Source organism: Mastigoproctus giganteus, chromosome 5 (genome assembly GCF_048544385.1).
Source record: "Mastigoproctus giganteus isolate SK-2022 chromosome 5, ASM4854438v1, whole genome shotgun sequence".
Classification (NCBI taxonomy): Eukaryota; Metazoa; Arthropoda; class Arachnida; order Uropygi; family Thelyphonidae; genus Mastigoproctus; species Mastigoproctus giganteus.
The window spans coordinates 153,305,459-153,326,221 of record NC_143579.1 but is presented as its reverse complement, the minus strand read 5'-3'; the positions used below and the strand labels follow the sequence as shown (position 1 = coordinate 153,326,221).

The window sequence follows — 20,763 nt, the reverse complement described above, 5'->3', positions numbered from 1 at the left end:
AAACAACTCCCTGCTGGATAAAGGCAAATTTTTGTACATCGATTCTACAACTGTCTTTCTTCAATTTGAGTTTATGCCCCCTCGGGTTCATAATCTGAGCTAAAGGAAGAACCCTCTTACTCAGATTACGCATCGAGTCTGCTCAAACCATTCAAGGCCTCATACACCTAAATCACATCACCTCACAGGTCCCTAGCCTTCAAATGGTGCAATTTGCAGATCTTAAGCCTTTCTTTGTAAGAGCACTCCTTCGTTCTCCAAAACACCAGTCTTGTTGCCCTTCTCTATACTATTTCTAGCAACTCTACATCCTTCTGCTAGATCTGTACACAGTACTCGAAGTGTGGCCTCACCATTGTCATATACAATGAGATAATCACTTCCTTATTCCTGCTAGCAAAATTCCTGAATATCAATGACAAGCTCCTGTGAGTTGTTCTGGCAGCCTGCCTGCACATCTAATGGAATCCGTTTTTTTACTGTTATCATCAATCCAAATACAGAGTGCTTTTTTCATTTTCTCAATTATTGGCGCATAGTGACAAGCTGTCATATTTGCGGAAATGAAAGATCCTGCAGCAACAGCAGTTCTAATTTTCTATTCATTTTTCTTTATGGTCCGGATTGTTGCTTCATTTAAATATACACTTTTTGCAACGTATGACACCTTTCCCCTTTTTTATGATGATCAAAATTTGTATCTTTGATTCTAGAGAAACGAAATTGTTTCTTTTGAGTGGTGCTTTTTTACTTTCCTTACGCTGTTGTGGTTGTTATGGGGATTTAACAGAACATAAGCTACCATGGCTATAATGTCCCTATTCATTTATTATATAAAGTAATGAGAAATTTTAATAAAGTCAGAAAAAAAGCTGAAATCAGAAATGTCGCCTTGTTACCAATGAGATTTTCTACAGCGATTGGTTTACGAAGATTAACCAGTGATAACAAGAGTTGAAGTTCTGCCTTGTTTATAGTAGGGGCAGTCAATGAGAATATGTTTAACAGTTGGATTTAAAGAACAATGTGGACACTGTGGTGGATCATCTCCTGTTAGTAAATGAAGGTGGGTCAGGGGGGAATGAAATTTCTTGGTTTGAAAGGACTCCTCGTCTTGGACACGAGCGCCAAATTTTCAGATCCTGTTTAAACTGAAGAAGTTTATTATTACTCTGAGAATGCTGTCCATTCTGATAGACATGCAGCATAAACGGTTAGTGCATAGTCTGATGCGGGAATAGGCATATTGATTAAATCTAAGAAAATCTGTTGAATTTTTTGCAGCTTTATCAGCCAGGTCATTGTCTAAAATATCAAAATGTGATAGAATCCAATAGATGACCAGTTGATGGCATTCTTCAATTTGTAGTAATAAGCTTCTGATTTCATCTAGAACAGGGTGAACTTTATCTAAGGAATTACATAATCCCTTGATTAAGCTTAGAGAATCAATGAAAATAACAGATTTTAAAGAATAGTCAGAACAGAATTCTAAACCTGGTTTGATTGAATATAATTCAGCTCAGAAGATACTGAATTCAGATGGAAGGGTTGCTGAAATAATGGTATTTGAAAACACTGTGGCTACTTCAATGTTTTAATTAGCTTTAGAGCCATCTGTATAAATTGGGGAAAAATCAATATCTTTGAGTGTGAGCTGCATGAAGTTGTTTGACATTTAATGCCTTTAAAAATATCCTTTTCCCTTTGGCAGAGGTAAGTGTCACAGATCAGTAGAGGAAGAGCCCATGGTGGTTGAGAGCAAGTTGCTATCTGTTGTACGGAATGGATGGAAATATTCAAACCTGCATCAGTTCAAGAAGGCGAAGACCAGCTGGTTTTACTATGTTAGGTTTATTTCTGTAGAAGTTTTCTAATGGTGGATTGAAAAAGTATGACTGAATGGGATGCAAGGTACAACTTTCTATCTTGACAGCATACTTCAGTAACAGGGTTTTTTCTACATAAAGTTAGTGGACTCGTAAGCATCAATGTAGAGTGTGTTGGCGACCTTCTGAACACTAAGTGCTATCCTCAAAGCACTGTGTTGAATGCGATCAAGCTAGTAATGCGCTCGTTCTGGCAGAATCATATATGAGAGCACCATAATTGAGATGGGATCTGATTAATGCCCTGTATAACCGAAGTAGGAAGGTACGATCTGCACCCAATGTTAGGCGGGTAAAGTTCTGAGTATGTTTAACTTTTTTTAGACTGGAAGTATATATTTTTAATTTAATCTAGAAAACTTAACTTTTTGTCAAGGGTTAATCCTAGAAATCTGATGTTATTGGTGACTGGGATGGACATATTAGAGATTTGAAGTTAAGGATCCAGATGAAACTTGCATTGTCTATAAAATTGGATAGCAACTGTTTTCTGCTGCGAGAGATGATAGCCATTAATGCTGGCCCATTGCTGTATTTTATTAAGTGATATCTGAAGCTTCAATAGATCTCATGTTTTGGGAATGGCAGAAGATGGAGAGATCATGTGCATAAAGGTAAGCCTCAACTGTATTTGGAAGCTGTTTAGTGATAGAATCTATTCTAAGAGCAAAAAGAGTGGCACTCAGTACTGATCCCTGTGGAACACCTTCTTGAATGAACATTGTGGAGAAGGCATACCGGTATCAAACTGATTTAGTATGTAAAAGTTCTGAACAAATATAGGAAGTTTGTATCACTAAGTATGCCATGCTGCGAGGTGGTGTCAAAAGCCTTCTCTATCTACTGAAACCATCACTAAATGTTTATGTTTAACAAAGGCTTTACAAATGACAAATTCAGCCTTCACCATCAGATCCAAACAGGACCTATTTAGACGAAAGCTATATTGATTATGCTCAATGATCCAGACGAGTCTTCTGTGGACAATTTTTTCAAAGATTTTGCTGAGGCAGCTTCAGAGAGATATTGGTCTATACCTATGGGGGTTGGTTGGATCTTTTCCAGGCTTTAGGAATGCGAAACAGTAGAGTGATGACAAGAACCTGGAAAAACATTTTCTAAAAATATGCAATTGTACAAAACCAGGAGGAGGCATAAAGCTTTGTTCTGAAGATGTTGTAGCATGACATAATAAATACTGTTGGCCCGCTGGCACCATTGTGGGCTGTTCTAATGGCATGTAAAACTTCAGAATATTGCAGAGGCTTGTTAAATGGAAGAAGGGCAGTTTGAAAGTTAATAGCATGCTTTTCTGTAGTGTTTGTAATTTGTTGGAATGATATAGTATAGTATAGGCTGATGCTTCAGAGATTTCAGAAAAGGTATTGCCCAAAGCATTAGCTATATCCAAGGGACCAGAGAGAACGCACCCATTCCAGGAGAGGGTATGAAACTTACCAGACTACTGTATAATTTTTTTCCATATTAATTTGGGATCAGTGTTTCTGTTAAAGCTCGATGGAAAACAGGTCCATAATTGTTTCCTGGCCCGCCTTTGTATGAAAAGTGCTTTGCCCATAACTTCTTATAATTAATGAGGTTGGCTGCAGTTGGGCATTGCTGAAATAAATTCCAGGCTTTATTTTTTGCTTTCTTTGCTTTTGTGCATTCCTCATTCCACCAGTCACTATAATGCTTTCGACCCAGGGGATTTGATAATGGTATTGTATCTTTGGCCACTTTTATGAGATGTGATGTAATGTAATGTAATCCATTACATTACCAATATTTTGGTGGCAGATTTTTCCTCATCAAGAGAGATTGATGACTGAAATTTTCACCAGTTTGCTCAGACAAATTTCCAGTCCCTGCAGGATTTTGTTGAAGGAGTCTGTGCTATTAAAAAGTTGCATACTATTGGAAAGTGATCACTACCTATGGGATCATTTAGACCATACCACATGGTCGGGACCAGTACTGGAGAACAAATTGAGAGAGCTATTACTGAGATGAGCCCATTTGGGAGCTGTACGTGAGTGCATGCAACAGTATTTGGCAGTAGGTAGATTGAGACAAGTGTTTTCGAAATATGGAGAGTTATACGAACAGCGACAGCTTCTAATTCAGCCTGAAGTGAGATATGTTTAGTTGGGATCTTTGAATTTATCAGGATTGCTACACTACCATGGGCAGCATCTGCTGCGATCTCTTCAATAAAGGCAATAGTTCTTTATTGAAGGAGAAATTTGTGAGCTTGAAGTAAAAGGGCAACTGGAGAATATCAGTTAATTAGATCTTTAATATCATCTGTGTTGCAATGAAAGCCTCTACAGTGCTTCATTTTGGTTTAGCCGAGGATGATTCATCTGACTGCTTTTTGTTTGAGGAGCATTTTTTCCCCGTCTTTTTTTTGGGAAGATGAGGCATCCAGTATCCATAGTGTCGCTTGTGTGAAATTCTAGTATGGGTTCCTCAATCTGAGGAACTACATCTACTTCCATACTATTGTTGATGATTCAGTTTTCTTGCTGTCTTTAGTAGTTTTCGGTTTTTCTTTGTCATGCGGGAATCAAATGGGATACTGATTGGATTGTTGGTTGCTTCACTGGTTTAAGTTTGAGGTGTGTCTTTTTCAGTGTTTGATAGTGTACTTTCAACCCACTTAGCTAGAGATATTCTGGGTGGTATTGATACACATGTTTGAGCTGCTGTTCAATGAGAGCTTAGAGTGTGAGATGCATAAGAATGAAAGGATATGGTCAACATAATTTGTCTGCGTTCCTCATGGTATGTGACTATGTTCTATTTTTTATTTTTATATTTTCTCTCCTGTTTTCCAACACTTGGCACAATTTAGAGAAGGCTGGATGACTTTCTTTGCAGTTGGGACAAACGAGAGTTGAGGCTGAACAATCTGCTTGTGAATGCTTCTTGGAACCACAAACAGAACAAAGGGCATCACCTCTACATGCCTGCTGAGAGTGTCCATGTTTCTGGCATTTAAAACAGCGAATGAGATTTGGGATTCAGGCTGAATCAGAAGTTTAAACAGCCAGTTTTTACCAAGGATGGCAAAATCTGGGGTGCTAAAAGTTAAAATGATGGATTAAGTTGGAACAAGATTTCCATCTTTTTTGGTCATTATACGTTTGTCACTAATTACTTTTTGATTGCTCAGTTCCTGAACTAATTCCTTTTCAGATACTGAAAGTAGGTCCCACTCTGTAATAACACCTTCGAGGAATTTAAGGTATTGTAGGGAGTGGTAGATACTAGCAACCCAACAAAATTTGCTATTTTGAGCAGCCACTCGGAATGTTTTGAGTTGGCTGTTTCAATCAGGAGGTCTCCAGATTGTAGTCTTTAAACCATTTTTGATGTTCCAGTTATAGATTCCAAATATTTATCTTTGGACAACAAAAGGTGATAACTTGCCCACAAGCTGAGTGGAGAGGGAGTGTATAACCAGAAAGTTTGATATGTGATTGCAATGCACTTCCCTTCGAAGCCTTTGCTAGTAGGCTCTAACAGTGGAAAGTTATTTAAGCCCATGTTTGCTCCTTTTAGCCCTGGGAGAGGGTCTTTCTTCTCTCAGGTTACCGGCCCTGCCATGTGGGGCAGGAGCAGTGCCAACCAATGACCAAGCAATTAGAAGAGCAGTACGTTGCTAGCGAAGGTAGCAGTAACGTTGCAAGTGGAACTAACAGTAATATTGCAAGTTTATAAAAGCACTAGTACTTGCCCTAGGAAAAACGCTAGAAAATTTTCCAACAAAATAAAATATGGGGATTTCCAAATAATTTTTTTTTGCATAACGACTAGAGGGTCAACAGCAGGGATTTACAAACGAGAACAGAAATGTTGAAAAATTACATCCAACATAATAGTAGGATTTTGCCTGCACAAAAGCTCAAGAATACCGTGTTATGTGAAGTTTGCCACAATTCTCTATCGGTGTTATATAAGTACCGTGTTGTGCGAAGATTGCCGTAATTTATCAATCATGTTAGAGCAAAACAGTGTTGTGGAAGTACAGGGGGTTGCCTTTACAGAGGTAATAAATAAATAACATAGTCATTTCTAAAGAACCTAAGCCCAAGCTCTGTCATTGTTACAAAAGGGGTAACACTGTTCCCCTGACAATAAAGATAGAAACAACAAAACGAATGCAGTGCAAGCATTTTCTTTCAAACTATTTCAATATTGGCATTGAAATAGTAACCTGCTTCAAACATGTAGGTTAGTGCAAAAGCATCATTTTAACGTAGCCAACTACGAAAGTAGATAAATTAATTAATTAAATTGGCATCGTTTTGGTTATATTTCATATTGTGAATACCTTTACAATGAGTTGCCATGGTATTGTACTACCTCGAATAAATAACACTTCACTAATGGAGAAGACAACTGTTATTTTCAGCAGATACCACCACCCAGATGGCACCGTTTCAAAGCTTGTTGGCTTCTCTTTGGTGGGTGGGCAGGTACCCTGGTGTTGTAATAGTGACAACCCATTTATTGTGAAGTTATACTTCATAACTGGGTTGTCACTATCACTTCACAAAAAAAAAAAAAAAAAAACCAGGGAGGAACAGCGTTTTACAAATTTTGAAAATAACAGAGAAACTCCAATTAAAGTTCTAAAAAGTTTAACTGGTTTGTGACGTCACACCTCTGAGCTTTTTGTTTTATACAAACAAAAAGCTCAAAAGGACAAACAATTTTTCTAACATCTTTTGATATTTAAACAGATATTTGAAAAATCATGTTTTATCAATTCTGCACGATATAAAATCTGTAACCCCTTTACAACTCCAATTCGTTAATGAGTATTGACTAATAGAATCCTATCTAAATATAGAAATAGCACTATGAACTTTTCTTACCTTCCTTGTAAACAGGTCCTTCAAAGTGAGAAAAATTCAATTAAAATAATAAAACCTTCTTTTGCATATATTTAGTTGTTTATGTTATAATGTTAAAAGTACTATATTTTGCAATATTTTGTTTATGATTTTATTCTAGATATATAAACAAACTATCTGGTTTTCTAATTTATTAGTAGTTATGTATTTTCTTTGTAGTTTATATAGAATTAAATTCTCTGTAGATATAAACAAATATTTGTAAGTTTCTTTATCTTTGATTTTTTTTGTTATATTCATTACATTATTTAAATAATTTTATTAATAAATATATGCAAATAATAGTCTGTTGCAATAATAATTTTTATAAATTCTTAAAGATTGCAGTGGCATAGCAAGGGGGAGTGCAAATGGGGAATTTCTCTCAGGCACCAGCTTCAGGGATTTTTTTTTTTTTTTTTATGTGAACCCCAAACATGAGAGGTATTAGAACCTATAGTACTTAGTACCGTGCTTGGGTTGGAGGTTGAGAAGACGAAAGAAGTTTTGTTGACATGGAACTTTAACTTCTGTAGACTGCAATTTTCAGGAAATACGTATGAAGGAAGGTTGTTCCAGAAAATGGCAGTTGAATGAATAAATGAGGAAGATGAAAAGTTGGCTCTGTGGGTTTGAAGTTGGACAGTAAATGAATGTTGGCTGGTGGCGGCATGTGTTCGGACTGTTTTGAAAGAGAGAGCGGGAATTATAGAAGCCAATTCAGAAGAACAGTGCCCATGGAAGTATCTGTAGAAGAGGCATGCTGCAGAAACAGTACATCTATGAGAAAGCGAGTGGAGAGACACTGTTAGAGATGAATCATTAATTAATCTAACTGCCCTCTTCTGAATGGAATCAAGAAGCCTGAGAGAGGTTTTGGGGGCAACACCCCAGATGTGGGAACAATATTCCATGGCAGGGTGGATTTGCGATTTATACAGAGTGAGCAGCTGTTTGGAAGAAAAGTAACAGCAAGAGCGAAAGAGAAAATCAAGTTTTTTAGATGCAGAGGAAGCAATATTTGTAATGTGCTTGTGCCAAGAGAGATTAGAAGTCCGGGTAATACCCAAAAGAGATATATCATTTTGCCTAGAAATCGGAGTGTCACTAAAGATAAGCATAGGAGCAGAAGAATCCTTTTTGCGAGATAGTAGTAGTAGTGGCGGCATGTGATGCAAGACAGCATATGTATGAGCTTATGCAGCATCAGCAAAAAAAAAAAAAAAAAAAAAATCACACCATTTCCTCCAAATGCCTGTTCAATTCCTCCTTAAATTTATTCAACCTATCAACTTCCACAGTGACAGATGGCAGTTTGTTCCAGCAATTAACCACCCACTGGCTAAAGGCAAATTTCCGCACATCTATTCTACATCTGTCTTTTCTTAATTTGAATTTATGCCCCCTTAGGTTCGTAATCTGAATAAGTGGAAGGATCCCATCAGAATTCAGCGTGCTCAACCCATTCAAAGCCTTATATACCTCAATCAGATCACCGGGCAGGTGCCTAGTCTCCAGCCACTGCAATTTGCAAAACTTAAGCCTCTCTTGGTAAAAGGATCCCTTCATTCCCCTGACCAATCTTGTTGCCCATCTCTGGACACACTCAAGTAAATCTACATCCTTCCTAAAATGAGGCCTCCAGATGTGGCCTGACCATTGCCTTATACAGAGGGATAATCACCTCCTCTTCCCTGCTAGCAAAATTCCTATATAACATCGACAAAACCTCATGACCTGCCCTGCAGCCTGTCTGCATTGCTGAGAAAACTTCATATCTGCCTGCACAATTACTCCCAGGTCTTTTTCATTTTCTACCACCTTAAGTGTAGTACCACACAGTTGGTATGTTTCTCTGGGGTTACTTCAACCCATATGCAGTACTTTGCATTTGTCAAGGTTAAACTTCAGTTGCCACTTCTTAGCCCATCTGCCCAAATTATCTAGATCCTGTTGCAGTGGCCCACTGCCATTACTGTCATTAACAACCCTGCCAACCTTTGCATCATCGGCAAACTTCGACATCAAGCCTGATATACCTTCATCAATATCATTGATAAATATACCAAACAACAGTGGACCCAACACCGAACCCTGTGGGACTCCACTAATAACATTTGTCCATGAAGAGCAGCACCCATTGATCTTCTCCCACTTAACCATCCTTTTATCCATTGTAGCAACTTACCCTTAATACCATTCTGCTCCAATTTGTACAATAGTCTTCCATGCGCAACAGTGTCAAAAGCTTTCCTGAAATTCAAATATATGATATCAAAATTATTTTTTGCTTCCAGTTCCTTTGTAACCACATCATAATACCCTATCAAATTTGTCAGACAAGACTTTCCCTTAACAAACCCATGCTGTGTCTGAATTATTGCAGCAGTCTTAATATAAGACTGCTGAGTTTTAGAAGGGTTGAAATCAACTAAGTTGTCTTTGCCCCACTGGAGAATTACCTGAAGATCGGCATTTAAGGAATTGGTAGCAGATTTTCGAGAAGTTGAAGCTGATTGAGCAGGAAAAGTTTCTCAAATTGGAAAGTGGAATGCAATGTGCTATCATCGGCAAAATTATGGATAGGATTTCCAGTCAATGGAAGAAGGCCATTAATATACAAGAGGAAAAGAGTGGGGGAAAGAACTGAACATTGGGGGACACCGGCATTAGTGGAGAAGTTAGAAGACAGAGAGCCATCTACCATCAACCTTCAGTGAGCGATCACAGAGAAAATTGGATAACTAATTACTAAAAACAGTTGGCAAACCATAAGATGGAAGCTTGTTTAGAAGACCTTTATGCCAAACACGATCAAAAGCCTTTGAGATGTCAAGAGCAACTACTTGTGTTTCACCGAACCTTTCCACTGAATTAGTCCATAAATGGGTAACATAAGCCAGAATATCACTAGTGGATCGACACTGACGGAATCCATACTGGTGATCGTTGATCAGACGGAAGGTTTCTAGGTAGTTTAAGAGTTGGCAGTTAATTGATTTCTCCATTACTCTAGAAAGAGTAGAAGTAATTGCAATGGGACGATAATTGGATGCGAGGGATTTGTCACCATTTTTAGGAACTGGCTGGATATGAGCAAATTTCCAAGCAGAAGGAAAAACACCTTTGGAATAGTAAAGTGAAAAAAGGCGGCAAAGAATAGGAGTAAGTTCAGGAGCACAGGTTTTGAGAACAAGTGGAGAAATACCATCAGGACCTGGAGCTTTCTTAGCATCAAGATTCATCAAATCCTTCTGATATCTTTTGACGGAAGACCACAGGAGGCATTGAATGGAGTGTGTTGGGAATGGTGGGAGGTGTTTTACCCAGATCATTAATACATGAGGTGGAAGAAAAATGGGATGCTAGCAGGTCAGCTTTATCCTTGGCTGAAGTGACAACAGAACCATCTGGTTTGGACAGAGGTGGGAGCAGAGATGGGTAAAAAGTTGCGGCCAATAGCTTTGGCAAGAGACCAGAATGCTTGGCTACCATTAAGGCAAGAAGCAAGTTTTCTACTCTTAGCCTGTTCAAACTCTAGTTTGGATTGATTAATAACTGCTTTACAGTTGTTGCGAGCTTAGGTGTAGGCAGAAAATGAAACTGAAGAATTAGAAACAAGTCAATTACGATATGCAACATTCTTCTCTTGAACAGCCTTAGCACATTTATTGGAAAACCACGGTTTAGATAAAGAACGAGATTTTAAAGTGAAGTGTGGGATAAAGGATTCCATTCCTGCACGAATAATTTCACTGACACGATCTAAGCAAATGTTGATATCAGAAGTTTTGAAACAGTAATCCGACCAAGGAAAAGAATAAAAAAATCTCACAGGTCATCTCATTTTGCATTCTTGTAATGCCAAACAACACGAAATTGGGAATAGCCATGGGGTAAAGGTTCCATTGGAGAAGAGACAATCACCAAGTTGTGATCTGAAGTGCCTAAAGGACCTCTCACTTCGACCGTGTACTTAGAAGGGTTGTTTGTGAGAAAAAGATCAAGCGTATTGGCTGTATGATTAGGATTGTCCGGTATTCTTGTAGGTAAATGAACAATCTGTGCTAGGTCATTAGTAATTGCAAAAGCCTCAGCATCTCGACCTGCTGGGTCATGTGACTAGAAAACGGAAGCCAGCTGGAGTTGTGAACATTAAAATCACCAAGGAAAATTACCTCACTGTTACGAAAGTTGGACTGGAGAAAGTCAAGTTGCAAAGAGAGGAAGTCAAAGAGCTCCAAGTGATTAGTGGAGTTGGGAGAACGGTAGAGACAACAGATGAATTTGACGCAATGAGGTAGAGAGATTTTTATTTTAAGCCAAAGAGAGGAGATTCCAAATTGTCAAGTCTCTGACAGGGAATATCAGAACGGACATATGCACAAGTACCACCTTTGAGGCGAAAGGAATCATACAGCAAATTATTTGGGCATCTGAGATGAGCAGTAGTTGAATCAACTGATAACTGAGATTCTGTCAGAAAAAGTACATGGGTTTGGCAGACTGCAAGTGGAAATGGACATCGTTGAGATTAGAACTGAGACCACGTATATTTGTGAAATGAATTAGGAAGTGCTTGGGAGGTTTAGATCTTTTCGCAGATAAGCTTGCTCTATTAGTTTGACAATTCATGGTGTATTCAATAGTAAAAAAAAGTGGGTGGGACATGCTGTAAGAAGTAATGAAATTTTTGGATATGGCGTACACGTAGTAAGAATATACCCTACCCAGATCCTTGACATAATGTGGCCTCGACAATGCTCCCCGCATACATACTACTCGGACTCCCTCCAGTCACTATCTGGCAGAGTAGAGGTAGCAAGATTATACTAGCTGATCCAGAAGCCTCCTAGAAAGTTACAAATAGGTTCGGACTGGTATACTAACTAGCGGCCGGCCTGCGAACACCAATTTAGAGCTGTACCCTCAAAATGTAAGGAATATCGGATCTCGCCATGATGTTCAACGTAACCTCAAAAGTCATCAATCATACTGCATGATGGAAGAGATAGGGAAGGGTTGACCGGAACTAAGCTCTAGAGACTAAACATGGGTTCCACCACTTCAAGCCTCCAATAAGCAAAGTGGTGGTATTTCACCGGTTGATGAGAGTCATCTACCACCTAGTACTGCCTCATAACGTAGAGGGGCAGCGTTCCTCCATGTGGTGTGGGCGCCACACCTCGACCCCTGGTTACGTTGGTTCACACCTGGGTGGTCACCCACCATGTACTTGTGCATGGAGGTTATACCCAGGGTTACTAACAGTCCCACCATCGTGAGGTGCAAGCAGATGATTTGGCTGTCAGAGACCATCCGGACTTCGCCGAAATTGGGTCCACTTGACTTGAGTGTCACCCGAATATCATTTCCATCAGCGTTTTAGACTCCCAGGTAGCAAGTACAGCTTGCCTGGCATATCTGAGAGAATGTCTGTGACATCCTCAAGGACCAAACCTTAAGGATGCAAACTGAAGGAATTATCTATCACAATCAGGGGCACCAGGAAGACACATTGCCCCCGGGCATCGACGACCATAGCTACTCTACCGAAAGATTGACTACCTGTATATAACAGTGGCGTACTTATAACACTTTAACTAGTACTTATAAACAGAGGGCGCTGACTCTCTTTAAAAATTACATCTGTGAATTACAGGCTCCGAAAAAGCGATGAGTGTTTGCCTTTTTATTCTAACTGTTTACCTAATAAAATAACAATTTACCTAATTGTTATTTTATATTGTACTTTATATGTAGTCATAGTTCTAGTTACGCTGGTTATTTTTATTTTTAATTTAGATAAAGAGTTTTTGTATATTACTACTTAATATACGTAAAACCATTATTGCGTTCGAATCTTGTAGCCATTGTTTTTGTATAGAGTGGTAGGGAATTAAAATTTTTAATTGTGTTAACTAGGCAGCTCTAACATATAATTATATAGCATAATACGCATCACTGTTTCTATTAGACAGTGTAGTATTGACATTTAATTAATTAAATTTATTGATCTTATTAATTTAAAATACCATGCCCCAGACTAGAGCAGCAAAGCAACGGGCACAAAGTGGTAGGAGTGCTGTGACTTGGGGGAGAACTGAGTGGGGGGGGCGATTCTCCAACACATCACAGCCTAAAAAAATGTGCAACTTGTGAAATGTTTTCCAAACTCTCTGGAACAGAACATGATATTGCCATGGGGGATGTCTGTGTGCGCAATGTAAAGATATCAGCGACAACTCAGCATTGTCATGGGCCTGTATGAGAGCTTGAAGGACAGGATGGATGCCCTCGAAGGATCTAAATTGAGGGCCCATCAAGCTCTCAGCTGCCCACATCAACACCAGAGCATGTACTTGGTCATTGCGCAACACAGCGGCAAACCCCAAGGCAGAATGCGCTTGTCCCAGAGGAACTAGTAGTTGTTGGTGACTACTGTCAGGGAAACGGGGAATATGTTTTGTAAAAAGGATAGGTGGAACAGGACAAGGGTATGTCTGCCAGGGGCAAAGGTTGATTATGTTGTAGAGTAGATATCATCTTTTAAGGGCACGAAAGGTGATATAGTTGTACACATTGGCACTAACGACATTAAGAGTAGGAGACCGGCAAAATTACGTAACAAGTACAGGTCACTGAAAAAAGCCGTGAATTAGGGTTGAATTTGAAAGTGTCTGCAATTCTGCCCAGACACGATAGGAGGGAGTATATGATGACAGCCTTGTCGATCAATTCAGCCTTGAAAGATTGTGCAAGGCTCAAGGGGTAGAATTTTTTTTCAGCCTGGTCTGTACTTGTTAACAGGAGAGACTGCTTCTACAGAGATGGGATACACTTAAATAGAAAGGGTGCAAGAATATTTGCTGATGCTATCGAGGCAGTGTTGGGTGGGTCAGAAAACTGCTAGCTCGGGGGGGGGATTACAAGGACTAATAGTTTAATAGTAGCCGCAGGCAGAGGTGAATGTGATTCTTGCACAACTTCTATTAGAATAAGTAGCAACCTGGAGCGAGGGGTGTTGGGGGTTTCAGGGACGGATGGCAGTCATCGTGAAATAGCTGGGTATATGGGATGTGTTAGGGTAACTAGGAATAGGAAGAGGTGCATGTATACTAATGCTATAAATAAATTTGATGAATTTGAAGTGTTGGTCAAGACATCAAAGGCGGATATTGCTGGGATAGCAGAGACGTGGTGTCATCCAGATATAAGGAATGCAGAACTGGAATTTGGGGAGTACAATGCGTACAGAAAGGATAAACAGGATAGGAAGGGAGGAGGTGTTATGCTGTTAATTAAGAAAAACATAAAATCAAAAGAAGTGCACCCAGTTGATATAGATGAACAGTGCACTGTTGATTCAGTTTGGTGTGACATAAGCACTGCAAAAGCAAAATTAAGAGTAGGAATGTGTTATAGGCCTAATGACTCAAATGAGTACAATGAACAATTGTACAGAGAAATAGAGTGGGCTAGTAAATCAGAATGTCTTAAAATGGGTGATTTTAACTTCCCAGATATTGACTGGAACTTGTGGATTGGTCACTCACACACTAGTCAGACTTTTGTGGATTTATTGGATGACTGTTTTCTGCAGCCACATGTTCGAGAGGTAACCAGAGAGAGTAATACTCTTGATCTGGTTATCAGCATTGATCATTCATGTATTAATAATTTGCAGATAAAGGAACCACTAGGTAGCAGTGATCACAGTGTACTGATGTGGGATTTACATAAAGATTTAATTACCATCAGGGTAAAGGAAAGGGTTTTTGCTTCCGTGACGGTGAGTACAGTGGTCTCGGACAGTTTTTAAATTCTGTACAGTGGGATCAACTGACGATGTTACCAACAGTAAATGCTAAGTGGGAAGCATTCAAGGAATTAATCGTGGATGCTACTAAAAGTTTCATACCTATTAAGAAATATTGTTCAAGGTTTAGGCCTAAATGGTTATCAAATGAACTAATCAGACTCGTAACAGAGAAGAAAAATGCATGGGATGCATATAAATTATTAAGCGATTCAGAAGCCTATGGCAGATATAAGCTAGTCTGTAATCAGGTCACAAAGGAGGTTAGGCAGGAGAAGGCAGATTACGACAAATCTTTGGCAAAGGATGCTAAGAAAAACAGCAAGGATTTCTTTACTTATATAAACTCTAAAAGGAAGGGGTTGAATCTGATTCATGTATTAAGAATTTGCAGATAAACGAACCACTAGGTGGCAGTGATCACAGTGTACTGATGTGGGATTTACTTAAATATTTAATTACCATCAGGGAAAAGGAAAAGGTTTTTGCTACCATGAAGGTCAGTACAGTGGTCTCAGACAGTTTTTAAATTCTGTACAGTTTGTACAGAATTTAAAAACTAGTACAGTTGGTCCACTTGACATCGATGGTTCGACTGTTGATGATCCTGCTCAGATAGCAAACATACTGAATGAGTATTTTGCATCTACATTCACATGTGAGGAATTAAGGTTTGAAAATGGCAGGTTATCAAATTGTAGCAGGGTACTTAATGATTTTGTAATAACTGAGAGCAAAGTGGAGGAGAAATTGTTGAAGTTAAACCTAAGAAAAGCACCTGGGGTGGATGGGATCTATCCAGTCATATTAAACGAGGTGGCAAAGCAACTAAGCAAACCCTTAGCCATAATTATGAAAGCATCCTTGGACTCATGGGAGGTCCCCACGGACTGGAGATGTGCAAATGTATCCCCAATTCACAAAGGGGGATCGAAGGGTGACACGAGTAATTATAGACCAGTTAGTTTAACTTCTGTTCCAGGTAAAATAATGGAGTCATTGGTTAAAGATGCATTGCAGGATCATCTAGACAAGACTGCAGCAATAATTCAGACACAGCATGGGTTTGTTAAGGGAAAGTCTTGTCTGACAAATTTGATAGGGTATTATGATGTGGTTACAAAGGAACTGGATGCAAAAAATAATTTTGATATCATATATTTGAATTTCAGGAAAGCTTTTGACACTGTTGTGCATGGAAGACTATTGTACAAATTGGAGCAGAATGGTATTAAGGGTAAGTTGCTACAATGGATAAAAGGATGGTTGAGTGGGAGAAGACAGAGGGTGGTAATCAATGGGTGCTGCTCTTCATGGACTAATGTTATTAGTGGAGTCCCACAGGGTTCGGTGTTGGGTCCACTGTTGTTTTGTATATTTATCAATGATATTGATGAAGGTATATCAGGCTTAGTGTCGAAGTTTGCAGATGATACAAAGATTGGCAGGGTTGTTAATGACAGTAATGGCAGTGGGCTACTGCAACAGGATCTAGATAATTTGGGCAGATGGGCTAAGAAGTGACAACTGAAGTTTAACCTGCCTGTGTCGGTTCATGTAGAATCAGTTAGAAGTGGCTATACAGTCCTATTTATTTTAAGAAGGAGAAGAATTCTGCGAGATTTGATTTTTTGCCTTTGATATGGCTAAGTGACAAAGGTTTCTTTAAGTTTTCCAGAGAAATGAATGACACTAGTCAAGCATTATTATACAGATTACATTCCAGAATTATGTGTTTGACTGTGAGTGGTGTATGGCAATGGTTACACTCAGGAGGGTCATTCCCTGACAGGAGGAACAAATGAGTTAAATGAGTAAGGCCGATTCTGGTTCTGGCCAGAATTACTACTTCTTGTCTGTTTACAACAGGGCTGGAAGCCCATAATTTTGGTACAGGTTTAATTTGAAAAAGTTTATTATGAATTTGGGCTTGCCATTGAAGAGTCCATCGACCTTTACATATACTTCGGATCTTAATTTTATAATCTATGAACGGTACTAAGGAATTCGTTGGGGCTGCTCTCGATGGATGTTTAGCAGCATCATCCACAATTTAATTTCCTGGTATTCCAGTATGGCCAGGTATCCAGCAGAAAATAACCTTTTGTTGATGCTCTCTCAGATGTATCAACTCTGTCCTAATGAGCTTTATTAGAGGGTGATTAGACGGGGAGTTGTTTTGCAAGGCTAATAAGGAACTCTGCGAGTCTGTGTATATTAAGCTCTTTTGAATTGACATATGGAAAATATGTTCTATAGCAAGCTTTATGGCATATAATTCAGTCGTGTAACTACTGCACTCTGTTGGAAGAGATAGAGAAATGATAGTATCAGCGAGTACTACTGCTGCGCCCATTCCACTCTCAGACTTTGATCCATCTGTATAAATTTTAATGAAGTCAGGATAACGTTGAGTATGCGCTATGTGTAGCTGTTGGATGTTAGTATCTGATAGGGAGTGTTTACCCCATTGTTGGAAATAATTGTCACAAGATGGCATGATGACAGACCATGGAGGGTTGTGATCTATAGGATCTTGTAAAATTTTATTACAGTGTATATTCCAATCTTCTGCTAGTTGTTTTAGCCTAATACCAGCAGGCTGAACTGACTGTGGTTTGTTTCTATAGAAGGTTGTAAACTGTGGATTATAAAGTATTGACCAATTAGGCTGGGTCATCTGGCTTTGGATCGTGGTTGCATAGTTCAGCAGCAGCATCTTTCTCCTGATATTTAGGGGAGGTTCATGAGGGGTGTAGAATAGATGTGCGGAAATTTGCCTTTAGACAGCGGGTGGTTAATTGGTGGAACAAAACTTCCATCTGTTGTTGTGGAAGTTGATAGGTTGAATAAATTTAAGAAGGAACTGGACAGGCATTTGGAGGGAATGGTGTGATTTTTTTTATTTTTTCTTTGTCTGATGCTGCATAAGCTCATTCACTTGCTTTCTTGCATCACATGCCACTAGTACTACTTCGGCCCCAGATGTATGATTGCCTAGTTCCGGCTCTGCTTGTGTAACAACAACAATTTTGGTGCAGGCCAAAGATTTCCTGAAATGAGATTTAATTTCTTTTAATCATGTTAAGCAGCATTTCTCAAATGGCAATCCATGAACATTTGGGGGTTCTGATGAAATACTCCAAGAAGGCCTGCAAATAATGTCTGAAATTTCTTATAATTATTTAAAAACTGTAAGAATTTATAGACTAAATTTTTTTAAGCTTTGGGATCTGCAGAAAAATTAATGCTAGTAGGGGTCTTGCATGTCACTCCAGTTAGGGAACCATCAATCTAAATAAAACAGAAAACATGTTAATGTTCCATATAGTTTCAGATCGAAGTCTCCTATATGCATTTTAAGGTTCCAGTCACTCTACTCCGCCTGAACAGAGAACATATTAATGTTAGATATCATCTCAGATCGAAGTCTTCTAAATGCATTTTAAGCTTCCAGTCCACTCCACCCAAACCCATTTGTTCAAAATGACAGCAAATATTTTCCTTAGATTTTCTGATTTTTAAGCCTTAATCATTCCATAACAGCTGTGTTAACAAACTGACTTCATGATGTTTTATTGTATCAGTGAAAATAAAACCTGCCGTAAGATTTGAATCAAAATGACAATTATATACAATCCACACTTACTTTGGCACATTTCCCTTTCCCATATACATATGGTATTACTCCATACAGGGTCTGTATTGTCATTAATGCTTTCGCTGCTAGATACATACTGGTCATATCATTTTCTATATGACATTCCTGAGAGAGAGAGAGAGGAAAGGAAAAAATAATAATAATAATAAACTTTAAGTAGGTTGTATAATGAATTTCACTTTAATATATAATAATGAAATTTTTATAGGACAAATGAAAATTAAATTAGCAATTCAACTATTATGAAATATCATATATAAAAATCTTATGAATTAAAACTTGTAGTTAATGCAATGGTCTTAATACTCCCAGCAGAACAAACTTTGCTTGGTACTGCACTACTTTCAAACATGGTAAGTCTTGGTGAAGGCTAAGTCTGTTCTACTATGAGCATTAAGAAAATATAATTATCTTAACTTTTTAAATCATGCTTGCTATGAAATCACAACAGAGAAAGGACAATGCAGTCTTGATTTGTAAAGGCCAAAACCAGCATCAGCTATTTTATAATTTCAAGTTTTTAAATCTTTTTATAAATAAGTAATGTCTTATCTGAAAAGGGATGACTCTGTAAGTTTTATCAAAAAACTGATGGCTGTAAAGAAATAACTGGCTGTTACATGTTTGGATTTTAGTAAAGCTTTAGATATTCCACACAAGAGGTTATTACATAAATTAGACATCTTTGTGTGGTGGGACGTGTGTGGGGAGGGCTTCTGATTGGGTTGTATAAAGTCATTAAGGAATTTAAAAAAAAAAATGAAAGAATCAGCAGACAAATACAAAATTTTACAAAGCATCGGAAGACTGATATCTGAAGTTTACCTTCATGCAGTGTGTTGTAGATAAATGGAATAAATTACCTATCAAGGACAAAGCAGAAAGCCTGGTAATATTCAAGACAGAAATAGGCAAGCAGTTTCTGGCATTAAGAATATAATGTAGGTGATCTGAGATATAAAAAATAAAAACTTTCTGGTTAATGCAATCATCTCTTTCCTCCTTCTTTGGCCATTGTAATACTGATGCCAAATTCAAATATGCCTGTGTTAAATTTTTTAAAGAGTTTGAATATTTCTCATATTGCTTGGAGATAGCTGAAAATTCAGTGTAGTTCTATAAATGCCCAAGAGGAGCAATAAAATTATTTCTGCAGATGAAAATTAACTCATAGCCATAAGGATTTTATCGCACTCCAGTAAACTGCAGTAGTTATAACACTACATTACTCACAGTAATGTGGTATCATACATTAAAAACTATATTGTACATTACCCACAGTGGTATACAATACAGTTGTTGCAATTAATTTAAGCATTGGGATATTTGTTAGGTGAAAAATTCTGGGTTATCCTCTAATGAAATAATATATCTGTTGTTTGTGAAACAAGAAAAGATCTCAATATATTATTATGATGTATGATGGCATGTATGGATGTTCACACTTGGGTAAGTGCACGTATATTTAGACTGCCTTTACCATTAAATTTTTTGCATAAAAGAAAGGAATTGAAAGTGGTGGTTCAAAATGCAGGCCCAGCTAATTTACTATTTTAAAGGAAGTACTCTTAAAACTCATCAACTGCACTCTCATGAAATAACTAATATGATGTTGGGCCACTTTTATTTTAAAGCAGCTTATATTCTACGTTGAATAGGTTCATAAATCTTGAATTGTCTTAAGAGGAATATAGGACCATTCTTCATGGAGGAAGATTTCAAACAGCTTGAGTGAAGGCAGATGAAATCTGCTTATCACTCTACTTTCCAAATATGCCCACAGTGACGTAATAATATTTAATATGGTTACATATTGTGATTTCTCGAATTTTTTTTCTGTTCTTTAAATTCGAGATTTCCCCTTTTCTGCAATATTCTTTCTCAAGAATTCGCTAATTTATTTTTGCCTTCTCCAGATCTCTCGAAAAACCTCAAGAAATAAAGCAATTTTTATATGAGAATTATTATTAAATATTTTTCATACAAATATCAACTCTAAATTTCCTTTAAAAAGCAGACTGAATAGAAGTAAGAAAAAATCTTTTGTCAACCTTAGTGACAAGAAATTTTGTCCTACTTAGTTTCAGAAAAAAAATATGTTACAAAAACCTCAAAGTAAATTATTCTGTTTCTATGTATTATTATTATGTAATATAAAATGTGTATTATGAATTTGAGAATTTGATTACTATAGCTACCAATGAAATACTTGATATCGATATTTTTATGATAATTTTCTTTAGCATTACAATGAAAATCATTTTGAAATGAATACCATATGATGAATCTTATCTGAATCATAACTGTCAACAAAGTGTATGGCATTTAAGGATCAAAATGAAAACAACTATGTTCATGCATTAATTTTTATTACATTTCAAGAAGTAATGTTTCAAGAAACATAAATAGTCTACTGATTGATCTGATAATCTTGCCCTTCTTCTGGGGATAAAATTTTCTGAAATTCCTTTCATTTTAAGTTGATATTGG

The 20,763-nt window shown here is 37.8% G+C and overlaps 1 protein-coding gene across 2 annotated transcripts in view; it reads right to left on the bottom strand.

The window, feature by feature from the left end:
* car (vacuolar protein sorting-associated protein 33A) overlaps positions 1-20,763 on the bottom strand; it is a 302,059-nt gene that overhangs the window by 189,416 nt on the left and 91,880 nt on the right. For both annotated transcript variants that reach the window (XM_090373474.1, XM_090373475.1), the window contains exon 6: positions 18,262-18,378. In XM_090373474.1, the coding sequence (XP_090229600.1) occupies positions 18,262-18,378 (117 nt within the window). The remainder of the gene's footprint in view (positions 1-18,261; positions 18,379-20,763) is intronic.